This window comes from Neolamprologus brichardi, chromosome 8, assembly GCF_056152115.1.
Source record: "Neolamprologus brichardi isolate AB-2024 chromosome 8, ASM5615211v1, whole genome shotgun sequence".
NCBI classification, from domain to species: Eukaryota; Metazoa; Chordata; class Actinopteri; order Cichliformes; family Cichlidae; genus Neolamprologus; species Neolamprologus brichardi.
In genome coordinates this window covers 1605932-1618854 of record NC_142111.1, presented here as the reverse complement: position 1 = coordinate 1618854, position 12923 = coordinate 1605932, and the positions used below count along the sequence as shown (strand labels likewise).

Here is a 12923-nt window from a genome sequence, read left to right as displayed (position 1 = left end):
ACAATGCGGTCATTTTTTTTTAAAGCTATGACACCTGTTATCCATCCGTCTGCAGTCTGCTGTTTGGCTCAAGCACTAATAAAAATGGTTGCAGGAAGGGTTGATGTCACAGTTTGCAATGATCAACACGTCAACTGTAATCGTAGCTGTAGAAACAGTGGACTATTGAGTTGATGCTGGCAATGTTTCTACAAGTGCAACAAGTTTTCCACACTTCTGCACACCTCTACAGACACACACACAGTCACATGTGATTTTCCACACCTGTGTGGGAAAACACAATGAAAGGAATTGACTCAGATGAATGGTGCTGATGTAGAGGGCCTGATAATCTGGTTCCTGTGTGGGTCCTTGGTAGACAGTGGAGCCTTTACTTTGCCAGTCTCTGCTGTAGGATGAGAAACAATAGAGCTATGTGAGCATTTTCATTTCTTTTTAGATGCTGAAGATGGATTATATTTGCTATTGGAGTGTAGTTTGGTATTAGTTCAAATGTGGCATTAAGGGTGGAGTGAAGCATTGGGATGATGGTAAGATGTGAGTTGGATAGTTAAAGAAAAGAGAAATATGCACGTACGAGATTTAGTTCTGTCACACTAAAAGGTCTGACTTTGATATTGTCACGGCCAGCGGGGGCAGACCGTGTGGAGAGTGTGTGTGGTGGACCCAGGCGTGAACACAGGTGAGGAGACGGGAGTGAACTTAAACTGAAAGCGAGCCTTTATTTGGGCTGATGCAGAAGGGAGTAGACAAAACATAACAGGGACAGAGACTGCAACTAACCAAAAACCTAAACTGGAAAAACTAACCTGACTGAAAGGAATAACCATGACCACTGTGAACAGAATGCTGTGCAGATGCATGGAAACTGTGAACCAAATGGCGTGACGAAAGAGACATGAATATGACCTGCATGGAACCTCATCGTGCGGCTGCATGAAAAACAACATAAACCAAATGGCAAACATGAACTGCACAGAATCCTGAAAAACACTTAACTTGACCAGAGGGGAAGCACACAGACGACGCGACAACGAACAAAGGAAGACTGAGGACTTAAATACACACATGAGGTGATCAGGGGAAGTGGAGACACATGAGGACACAGCTGACTAGAAGGAAACACAATGACAATACAGGGGAGAGTAACACTAACTACAATGAACAAAGAACACCAGACTCTTACAAAATAAAACAGGAAACACAGAGACATAGACATGGAGATAGAACATGACATGAACTTAACATAACCACATAGACATGAAACGTAGACGCAGGAACCTGGGAGACTGGGTACAGGCGGAGATGAAAGAAATAACTAAGAAATAAGGTCTGAACAGCAACCTAGAATTTAACTAGATTGAAAATGAATACAAAAAATACATAAAACTCAAACACTGGGTCACACGACCCAGTACCGTGACAGATATTTTATCAAACTTTTTAAAGGTTCCTGAATAAAATGTATTTATTTCATAACCGCTAAACCTGTTTGTTAGCAACTACTCTTCAATTTGAGTTCACCTGAGTTGTTGTGAGTCAGGATGATTGCAAGACAAAAGATCATTGCGTTGTCTGTCTTGGAGGGCTGAATGAATGAGTGAGACATGGAATAAGAAGCACCGTCTCTTCCAAGGAGAGTGGGGAACAAAACAACAACCTGTAGTCAGTTGGGAAGACTGAGCTGGTATATTTGCACCAAGTATATCTTTTATCCGTGCATGCTCGAGTTTTTTAGGCTGTCATTCTCAATTTTAAAGAGCTGTGATAAAATGGCGATGTAAATGAGGGTAAATCATACATTTCTGCAAGGTTGAATCATTTGGCTGCTGTGAGGGTGTCAGACTCGCTGTGAGATGGGGAAGGGCGAGGCAACGGGAGGCGAGGAAAGCTCTCCTGTCAGGGATGTCAGGTTGTTTGATAAAGGGAGTGACGACAGAGAGAGGTGCAGAGGAAAGAGAAACATTTTGAAGGCACACACAGGTTTGAGAGCAGAGCGTTCTGAATAAAAACAAATAGAAAAAATCAAATATGTCGGCAATGACCTTTTTTTGACCCGCTTGTCATTTTGTCCATGTCTGTCTTTTTCCAGAGCTGCTGGGCTCTACCAAGAGGCTCAACATCAACTACCAAGACTCAGATGGGTAAGAGGCGTGCATGTGTGTACGTGTTTATGTCAGCGAGAGATGAACATGAAGCTGAGTCAGTGGAATGCAATGGAAGAGTCATTGTTTCTTGATTGATGTGCAGATTGTGTTCAGTCTTCACAGAATGACTCACAGTAGCATCACACGCATGTACTGACAGAGCGTCCTTCAGCTTTTACCTCACTCTTTGTTTTCCGATAATGTCTGTTAGAGCTTGGAGTAAAATGATTCCTTATATTCACTTAGATTCATTCTGACTTCTTTCAGAGGTTTATAGAAGATGTTACCTTTATTCTTGCAGTTTAAGGCTACAGACACTCGATGGAAAACAGTGACTATAGACCACCGAGCAACATTATTGCAACCAGTCAAAGTGGTTGCATCAGGTCTGAGACCGCTCCTATTCAGTTGCTGCCTTCAAAGTGACTTTGGTGCATCATGATGGCGATGAATCAGAAATAAAACTGTTAAGACCAGTGTTGGTCAAGTTACTTGAAAAAAGTCATCAGTAACTAATTACTGATTACTTCCCCCAAAAAGTAATCCCGTTACTTTACTGATTACTTATTTTCAAAAGTAATTAATTACTTAGTTACTTAGTTACTTTTTAAAAACACGATTTACAACCTGAATAGGTGATAAAACGATAGATCTTTCAGCCCAATTCTACTTTTTCTGCATAATCCATCATACAAAATGTAATCAGATGGAAAAGTCTCTTTTTAAAACTTGTTTTATTAGTTTTAATCTTTTAACTTTATGCATCAAGCAAAAATTTAATTATATGCAACATTCTCTGACTGGAAGAAATTTGTTTAACATTTAAACTTATTTTCTGCACATTCCAGCACATAAAATATTTTTTGTGTGTGTTTACACTCAGTCTTTCAAATAGATGCAAGTAAAACACAGCAGAAAATAAATAAAGTCAAAGACTAGCGGTCCTGTTGCTCTATTTTCACCTGTAAAGCAGGAGTGGGGTAGGCGGAGGTTTACCCTGGTGCAGGTGTGCCGCTGCGGTCAGTGGAAGGATACGGCAGTTTCTCTGTGAATTTCCCATTACGTCATAGCACACTCGGTGCTTGTTTAGGGTTTTTTTCGCTGTAAAAAGAAGTTTTCTTCCCACGCACAACGGACACTAATGTTTTTGTCTCTTTTTATGGAATCAAACTCAAAGTAAGGTCAGGACTTCCACGCTTTAAACGCTGCACGCTCATACTCTCTCTGCACTCGATATATGATCCATTGTTGATCTGCACACAGCTGTTGTCACAAACGTCGCTCTCGCTTACGTCACTGTCATGAGACATTCTCGCAAAAAATCACGGTTTTAGTAACGCAGTAACGCAGCGTTCCTACGGGAAAATAACGGTAATTTAATTACCGTTTTTGCAATAGTAATCCCTTACTTTACTCGTTACTTGAAAAAAGTCATCAGATTACACTAACACGTTTCCCATCTGTGGTTAAGATGGAGTATCAGCTTATGAATGAACAGGGTTAAGTTGGCACTTATATGCAATATTATAATATAATAGTACCATAATTAAATGTGAAAAACCTCAAATCTGTTGCTCACTGTTTCTGTTTACATCACAACTGCAGTGCGGTACAGAGCCAGGGGCGGGCTTGCCACTGTCAGCGTGCTGACAAACTAAAAATGAAAACAATAAGAAGAGGCTGAGGAAAACTGAATATGTTTATGATATAAGGATGAACTCTGAAAATGCTGGGGACTGTGCTGCTCTGAGAACTGAGACTGAGGTGGAGTACGAGTTGCTTTATTCCTCCATATAAACATGAAATCTGTGTCATCGGTGACATGTATGAGATGCTGACTGACACAAAACATTTATTTATTTATTTAAATTTTTCATTTTCATGTTTTTTTGGAGGGGAGGTCTCATGCATATATTCACAAATTAGAGAAAAAAGCTGGAGGTAGAATAGAGTAGATAGAATAGAATAATCCTTTAATTGTCCCACACACAGGGGAAATTTGGTTGTATCAGCAGCAAAAAAACAAAAAGAACAGGACACAGAACAGAAAACACAATTTTTACATGTTTACTAGAGGTTCAACGATACACAAAATTCATGGTTCGGTTCGATACTTTGGTGTCACGGTTTGATATTTTTTCGATACAAAAAAAAATGTTCATGAATTTTTAATTTGTCATTTATTAAAATTATAAATATATATTTTAACTCAAAAGTACAGTTTTTAAATTTAATGTTGCTGAAACAACAAAGGGATAAAATAATAAATCTATCTGATTGAGAAATCACTCATCTTTGGAAAAGAGAGTTTATTACAGAGAAATGTCTCTTTCCAAAATAAAAGCTATACTATGCGCTTCTTCTGGGCTATATTCTCAGCAGCATATTAAACATATCAGGTCCCCATAAGGAGAATCATGTGCTAACGGCTGTCTAAATGACTCGGCTAAAGTTTGTAGCATGCGTGCTTGTTGTTTTTGTCTGCTTCCACTTGTCTTTGCACTAGGATGATGTCGGAGTAAATGTGCAGTCATATTTGTTGTGTTCCCACTAGTGCTGTCAGCGTAAATCTGAAATGACATTAACGCCACAACACGACAAATCTCTGTTAACGAGCTACCGCGGATCGCCCCGTGCAACGAGCTAACTGCGCTAACACACTAGTTCCCACCATGTAATTGAGCATTGCTGGCACATCCAACATACTGTTTTACTTTTGTCCATGACACGCTTACCTTCAGGGTCATACTTCACATGAAAACCAAAATCGTTCCAAACACTATATCTGAATGAGGGTGGGGGAGGTTCAATTTGCCATGTTGCAAGGAGCTTAGCTTCTGTCTCGCTAGCTTGCCCTGCGCTCAGTGAATCTGCGTTCGACTACTCCGCCTAGGCTGCACTGTCGAGCGCAGATCCACTGAGCGTTCCACACAGACAGCATCGTCAGAAGGAAAGTTGATAAAATAAATTACAAATTTTGTATTGTTCGATACATATGCGTACCGAACCGAAAGCACTGTATCGAACGGTTCAATATCGATACGAGTATCGTTGCACCCCTAATGTTTACATCATGGACAATAGTTACCAGAGCAGAGTACAATACAGTTGTTAAAATTAGCGTACGTAGTGTGCAAACAGAGCAGGATACTGAAAGAAGAGTGACATGTTATAGAGTGACATATAGGCGACATGTGGGCGATCGTGGCTCAAGAGTTGGAAGTTCGCCTTGTAATCGGAAGGTTGCCGGTTTGAGCCCCGGCTCGGTCAGTCTCGGTCGTTGTGTCCTTGGGCAAGACACTTCACCTACCGCCTACTGGTGTTGGCCAGAAGGGCCGATGGCGCGATATGGCAGCCTCGCTTCTGTCAGTCTGCCCCAGGGCAGCTGTGGCTACAACTGTAGCTGCCTCCACCAGTGTGTGAATGTGAGAGTGAATGGGTGGATGACTGGACGTGTAAAAGCGCTTTGGGGTCCCTAGGCGGGACTAGTAAAAGCGCTATACAAATACAGGCCATTTACCATTTACCATTTATAGAGTACATAGAGTGACATGTTAGTTTGTGTCCTGTATCATCTACCAAGTTGGACACCTGTCAGTGTTAATTATTGAAGTGGCACAACTCACTAAACAGTACTATAGGGATGATATATATATTTGTTATGCACTAGCGCCTATTGAGGAAGGGAAGGGGAAGAAATGTGAATGTTGCTTTGTGTGTGTGCACTGCTGAGAAAAGACACGCAAAGATGCTTTCATTGTGTGCTGATCTCTGTGTATAAATGAAACTAAAAGCCTAAAACACTGGAAAAGAAAGGAAAACAAGGTGTACGATATCATTGTGTGTGTGTTTTGGGATTTGCCTCCTCTCTTCTTCAAAGTGTTCTGTTTAGTTCAGTTCTGCTCTGTTTCAATGAAAAGTCTTATCTTCATTTGAAGTATTATTACAGAGAAGGAATATGTGGAGTTTGGCTCAAACACTCTGAATGAGAATTGAGAGTTGAGTAAAGAGTAAGAGACAGAACCAAAACTTTTGGCAATGCACTTACAGATTTGAGCCATCCAGCGGATTATGCATTTGTTTTGATACATTTGATCTCCCCTTCAATTTTAATAAACACTCTTAGCTGCATCTACTCACATATGAGATGCACAATAAGGTTTTCTGAGTGCTTTTCTGTGTTAAACTTAGTGTCATTTATACAAACTTGAATGCCACAAACATTAGTAACTCATTGTGTCTCGACTTGGAGAAATAAATGATGGAGCAGTGACTCTGACTGATTGCAGTGTGTTGGCAAGCTGTCCAACCGAGATAGTTTGGAGACATGTTACCTTTGCAGTCACTAGGGATGGGTATTGATAAGATTTTCACGATTCCGATTCCATTTTCGATTCTGTTTAACGATTCGATTCTCTTAGCAATTCTTTTTAAAAAAGGAGAACACTAAGGTCGATTAGCTTAGAACTTTGTTTTATATCTTCTCTTTGAACAAGATAGAAATTTAGAAGTAACATGGCCTTACAAACCCAACAGTGAGATCTTAAGAGATCCACAGCCTACGGCTCTTCAATGGGGTGTCACAGGGTCCCCAGGAAAAAAAAATTGTAAATGTAAAATAACAAAATAAATATTCTTCTGTAGCAATAACAAAGTTTAACATAAATTATTCTGTAGCAGTTACACAAGAATATCCAGTAATGTCCCTGCCTACAATTAAACACATTCACTTACTGAAAATCATCTGCTGTAGCAAATGGGTGCAAGCCTTTTACCACAAACTTAGTCACTGCTCGGTGACATTCGTCTATCCTGGCCTGAAAGGAGACGCTAACGGTAGACTGCAGCGAGAACTGCCAGCATCTGAGCCAGACTGTCTGTCTCATCATGGTCACTAAATGCACAGTAATGGCAGGTAATCTGCACTGTTAGTTGATTATTTACCTGCCGGATTAACGGTAGAGGACGCGCAAACGTTACCGCTGCTGCTGGGTTGAGATTCACGAGTCCGGAGCGGAATTAAAAACACGACATTTATTTAAGGTTATCGTGTGTTTTGTGAGCAAATGCTTTTGCATATTCGTAGTGTTTCCTCCCTTAAATGAAATATCTACTTTGCAAGTATTGCAAGTTGCCCTGTTGTCATCCGTTCTCGTAAAGTATAACCAAACTTTTGAGCGTTTGAGCCGCCGTGTTTCCTGCCAGGTAAATGACGCTCCGCAACGTGGTGACGTCATTCGGGGCGACTGGAATCGATAAGGGAATCGTTTGCAAAAATGGCAAACAATTCCAAGGAATTGAAACAGTGGGAACCGGTTCTCAACAAGAACCAGGTTTTGATACCCATCCCTAGCAGTCACCTTGTGACCTAAACTGCTGTCCCAGGGGTTGAGGGTGCTGCATGCTCTTTGGGTGACCAGTTAATCGTTGTAACTAGTTACAGGTGATCCCAGACAGCCAAACTTAAATGCAATCACTTTTCATGGTCCCATGATGGTTACCAGCCTTTTTTCCTTTAGTGTGGCTGAGGCAGCAAGAAGTTATGAAGGCAGAGAACTAAAACATCTTTGCTAGCTGATGAGCCGTGTTCCAAATAGTACAGATAGGACAATGGTGCCAACATTAGCCTAACTTCTTATGTTGTAGCATTCAGAATTGGCTTTCATGGAGCTGGAAGACGCAGTGCCATTGTTGCACCACTGTCCTGACTGCACTGTGTAGATATTTTAAGGCCTATTTCTATGTCATCTTTAAGCAAAAAAGCTCAAAGAATATGAAAATATGAAATGATGTCCATGCTCCACTGTGTCCACATGTTGCCTGGTTATACTTCTGTGATCAGCCAGTGTTGGTTGATTACATATGTTTTAGTCTTGTTTGAATACATTTGCAGACAAATAAACTGTTCCCATTAGGGCAGCGGTGAGTCTTTTATTATTTAGATTTTTTGGTATAAAGTAACCGCTTTTGATTCAGTTTGGCTCTTCTGTTCATCCTGTGTAGATATGCTTCAAGGATGCACATTTTATGTAAGACGTTTACTGTTTTTCCCTTCAGATGTACTTTTGTAGTTTTATTTCAGTAGGCCTTAAAACACGCAAAGAATCTCCCGTTCCAGACTGCGGTTTGAGTCTCAGTCTACGTGTGATGTGATTGTGTGTTGACTTAGACCCGCTGCGTGTGTCTACATGCAAGGTCAGTGCAGCGTGTGGGAGGCGACATACAATAGGGGTGCTGAAATCAAACATGCACGACTGCGACAAGACGTGTGCGTGTGCAGAAGGTGAACAAATCGTCTGCTGTCACCACGTCAACATTATCCCAGGAAGACATTTTCAGACGTGTTTGTAGAAAGTCACTGTAACTGATGACTCAAGATGAGTAGACGGGAATGTGAAAGAATAAATGGTGGTATATGTGCTGAGGAGACATCTGAATAATGTTAGTGATAAGATACGCCATCTCACCGTCTGCAGATACAACTCAAGTTTCATCTTGTTTTCTTTTTTTGGTGTACCTGGCCTCTTTAAAGCTAACTGTACCTAATACAGTGGGGCAAAAAAGTATTTAGTCAGCCACCGATTGTGCAAGTTCCCCCACTTAAAATGATGACAGAGGTCAGTAATTTGCACCAGAGGTACACTTCAACTGTGAGAGACAGAATGTGAAAAAAAAATCCATGAATTCACATGGTAGGATTTGTAAAGAATTTATTCGTAAATCAGGGTGGAAAATAAGTATTTGGTCACCTCAAACAAGGAAAATCCCTGACTCTCACAGACCTGTAACGTCTTCTGTAAGAAGCTTTTCTGTCCCCCACTCGTTACCTGTATGAGTGGCACCTGTTTGACCTCATCATCTGTATAAAAGACACCTGTCCACAGCCTCAACCAGTCAGACTCCAAACTCCGCCATGGCCAAGACCAAAGAGCTTTCGAAGGACACCAGGAAAAGAATTGTAGACCTGCACCAGACTGGGAAGAGTGAATCTACAATAGGCAAGCAGCTTGGTGTGAAAAAATCAACTGTGGGAGCAATCATCAGAAAATGGAAGGCATACAAGACCACTGATAATCTCCCTCGATCTGGGGCTCCACGCAAGATCTCATCCCGTGGGGTCAAAATGATCATGAGAACGGTGAGCAAAGATCCCAGAGCCACACGGGGGGACCTGGTGAATGACCTGCAGAGAGCTGGGACCAAAGTAACAAAGGTCACCATCAGTAACACACTACAACGGCAGGGAATCAAATCCCGCAGTGCCAGACGTGTTCCGCTGCTGAAGCCAGTGCATGTCCAGGCCCGTCTGAAGTTTGCCAGAGAGCACATGGATGATACAGCAGAGGATTGGGAGAATGTCATGTGGTCAGATGAAACCAAAGTAGAACTTTTTGGTATAAACTCAACTCGTCGTGTTTGGAGGAAGAAGAATACTGAGTTGCATCCCAAGAACACCATACCTACTGTGAAGCATGGGGGTGGAAACATCATGCTATGGGGCTGTTTTTCTGCCAAGGGGACAGGACGACTGATCCGTGTTAAGGACAGAATGAATGGGGCCAAGTATCGTGAGATTTTGAGCCAAAACCTCCTTCCATCAGTGAGAACTTTGAAGATGAAACGAGGCTGGGTCTTCCAACATGACAATGATCCAAAACACACCGCCCGGGCAACAAAGGAGTGGCTCCGTAAGAAGCATTTGAAAGTCCTGGAGTGGCCTAGCCAGTCTCCAGACCTCAACCCCATAGAAAATCTGTGGCGGGAGTTGAAAGTCCGTGTTGCTCGGCGACAGCCCCAAAACATCACTGCTCTTGAGAAGATCTGCATGGAGGAATGGCCAAAATACCAGCTGCTGTGTGTGCAAACCTGGTAAAGACCTATAGTAAACGTTTGACCTCTGTTATTGCCAACAAAGGTTATGTTACAAAGTATTGAGTTGTATTTTTGTTATTGACCAAATACTTATTTTCCACCCTGATTTACGAATAAATTCTTTACAAATCCTACCATGTGAATTCATGGATTTTTTTTTCACATTCTGTCTCTCACAGTTGAAGTGTACCTCTGGTGCAAATTACTGACCTCTGTCATCATTTTAAGTGGGGGAACTTGCACAATCGGTGGCTGACTAAATACTTTTTTACCCCACTGTAACTCTGGATCAAAGGAATGTATATATTATAGTTTATAATAATAGTTTATATTGATGTTTCTAAATACACATCTTGTAGAGGTGGGAATCACCATACATCCCACGATACGATATTATCACAATACTTAACGCTTGATACGATATTATTGCAATTTTTTAAAATATTTTGCGATATTCACATTCTGTACATAAAGGTAAACTTTATCAATATTCATTTGATCTAATATCAAAGTCTCACACTCAGTCTTTCTCTCGTTTCAGTTTTATTGTTGACAAACTGAACGGTTTGTATTACAGTCTAGTCCAACTTAACTGAATCAACCATCTGGTACAATTATAGCTATTCTGAACTATGCAGTTTATGAAAACTATGCAGCCCCTTCAGCAACTGAAGAATTTGAAAGTAAATTAAAACAAAATATAATTTTACATTAAATAAAAAGTTTTAAACTTAATTAAAATAAAACATGTCTTAAATTAAAATAAGTAAACTGTCATGTTTATTGCTGCCAAAAAAAAGTTAAACACATTTGGACAGTGAAGGAATGTCAGGATTCTTGCTCAGAAAAAGGATCAACATGCTCTGAAGTCAGAGCACAAAAACCTTTTTTGTAACAAAATATCGATTTCTGCTGTCCCTGTATCGATACATTAGTAGCAAACAAAATATCACCATACTACACAGTATCCATTTTTTCCCCCACCCCTAACATCTTGGATAGAAGATGGGACATAGGTCATCTATTTGTTCTGAACTGAACGTTTTGAAACCTGGACATTTTCTGCCTTTTAATGATGTAAAGTTCAACCTTTTGACATGAAAGTCTGTTGGGATTTATTCACTTTGTGTGCCAGGAAGCTGTGTGTCAGATCTGCATGAACCTGTTGCTTAATGTGAGGTATCGGTAAAAAATTATCTGTTGTGACCACATAAGTTTTGTTTCACAATGACTGCATCAGGCTGTGACAAATCACCTGAGAGCATGAATGAAGCAGATATTTAATCCCCGTGTCAGACGAGTGTCAGTTCATGTGGAGTGTTCACTGTGTTTCTGTCCCCCCAGAAAAAAGCAAAACTCATCACCAAAGAATTTATGTCTTTAATTTCTCCCTTAGTCATATATATCGTGACCTGACAGACACCCAGAGACAAACACTTTTTATCTCTGAAGCTGTGATGAACAAACACACTCACACATTTTCAAATTATACACACACATAAACCGTCACACCCACTTTATCAGAATTAGATCAGGTTTGATGTGACCACACATACACATCAGTTTACTGTTTTTTGCAAAAGGTCTCACTGTAAAGGCAACAGGATGATTTATAACTCTCTCATGCCCTCACCTGTCCCGACTCTTGATCTGTCTTGTTCCTCTGTCTCCTCTCGCAGCTTCTCGGCCCTGCATCATGCAGCTCTAACTGGGACCATCGAGCTGCTGTCTCTGCTGCTGGAGGCCCAGGCCACGGTGGATATCAAGGACATAAACGGTATCATGATGGCAGAACAGCTTTGCCGGTTAACCCAGTGTCACCACGCAAACCCACAATTTAGGGGGGAAAGAAATCCCAAATGTTCATGATGAAGAAGTCAGTTGAGGTTAAATTGAGCGTGAAACCTCTTCACAAGTTTTCTGACACTCTCAGCTGAAAATAAATTGGACCCATATGAATAAATATGATTCACTTTGAAGTGGCTGCAGTGCTAATGTAGATATCCTCAGACTCCAAGTGGGACACATACAGTTGAATTTGGCAGCTTGGCTCCTGAAACCAGAGGTGTGTAGAGTTGTGAAGCATGTCCCGCTTTTCAGTTTTGTTGTATCCACTGGCCTCAGCAGGGGGCGTCAACCCTCCTTTGGGCTCCCTGTGGACATAGAAATTGCTGATTTTTTTTAAGCATTACTGACAGCCAGTGCATGGAAACAGAATAGCTCTATATCCTAATCAGACAAACAAATTCACCTAACCAGAAAACAACAGGAAGTGAAAGACAAACAAACAATAAAACTGCTCTCCTTATTCAACATGGCATAATACTTCCAAATCATCAGGCCCCTGTGATTGTTTTTAATGTACTCTTAATTTGATCTGTTATTGTATATTTTACACATGTTGGTATGGGATATTGTATTTGTTTTAAATGTTATATACCTATGTGGTATGTGACTTTTGTTGCCATGATGCCAGGTCTCTCTTGGAAATGAGATTTTTAATCTCAATGAGATTTTTTTACCTGGATAAATAAAGGATTAATAAAAGCTTTCTCCTCTAATATTTGATCTTAGTGGAAGGTTTTACCTCATTTGTCAGACCAGCACATTTGTTTATTTATATCATAATTGTGTCCTTCTAGGTGTAAATGAATTACAGATAGTGCTGGATCTTATTGGACATGAAAATATCTTCTCAAATATGAAAAAGCTTTAGTCTTTCTGTACTGTGAAACAAAAACTGCTGCTCCAGCCTCTGTACACTTACTGCTGTTATATTGTCATTAGAAGTTAACTTAGCAGGAGATTCACATTGACCACATCTGAGTATGAACTGCAGCACTGACTAATTTCCAACCTTTAGCTGAGAATTCGGTTTTCAGATCTTCTTTCCACGTGTTTAAC

At 40.6% G+C, this 12923-nt stretch overlaps 1 protein-coding gene across 4 annotated transcripts in view; it reads left to right on the top strand.

Annotated features, from left to right (window-relative positions):
* The window catches only part of caskin2a (CASK interacting protein 2a), a 66076-nt gene that overhangs the window by 23143 nt on the left and 30010 nt on the right, over positions 1 to 12923 (top strand). For all 4 annotated transcript variants that reach the window (XM_087845248.1, XM_087845250.1, XM_087845249.1 and 1 more), the window contains exons 3-4: positions 2093 to 2144; positions 11699 to 11796. In XM_087845248.1, the coding sequence (XP_087701374.1) occupies positions 2093 to 2144; positions 11699 to 11796 (150 nt within the window). The remainder of the gene's footprint in view (positions 1 to 2092; positions 2145 to 11698; positions 11797 to 12923) is intronic.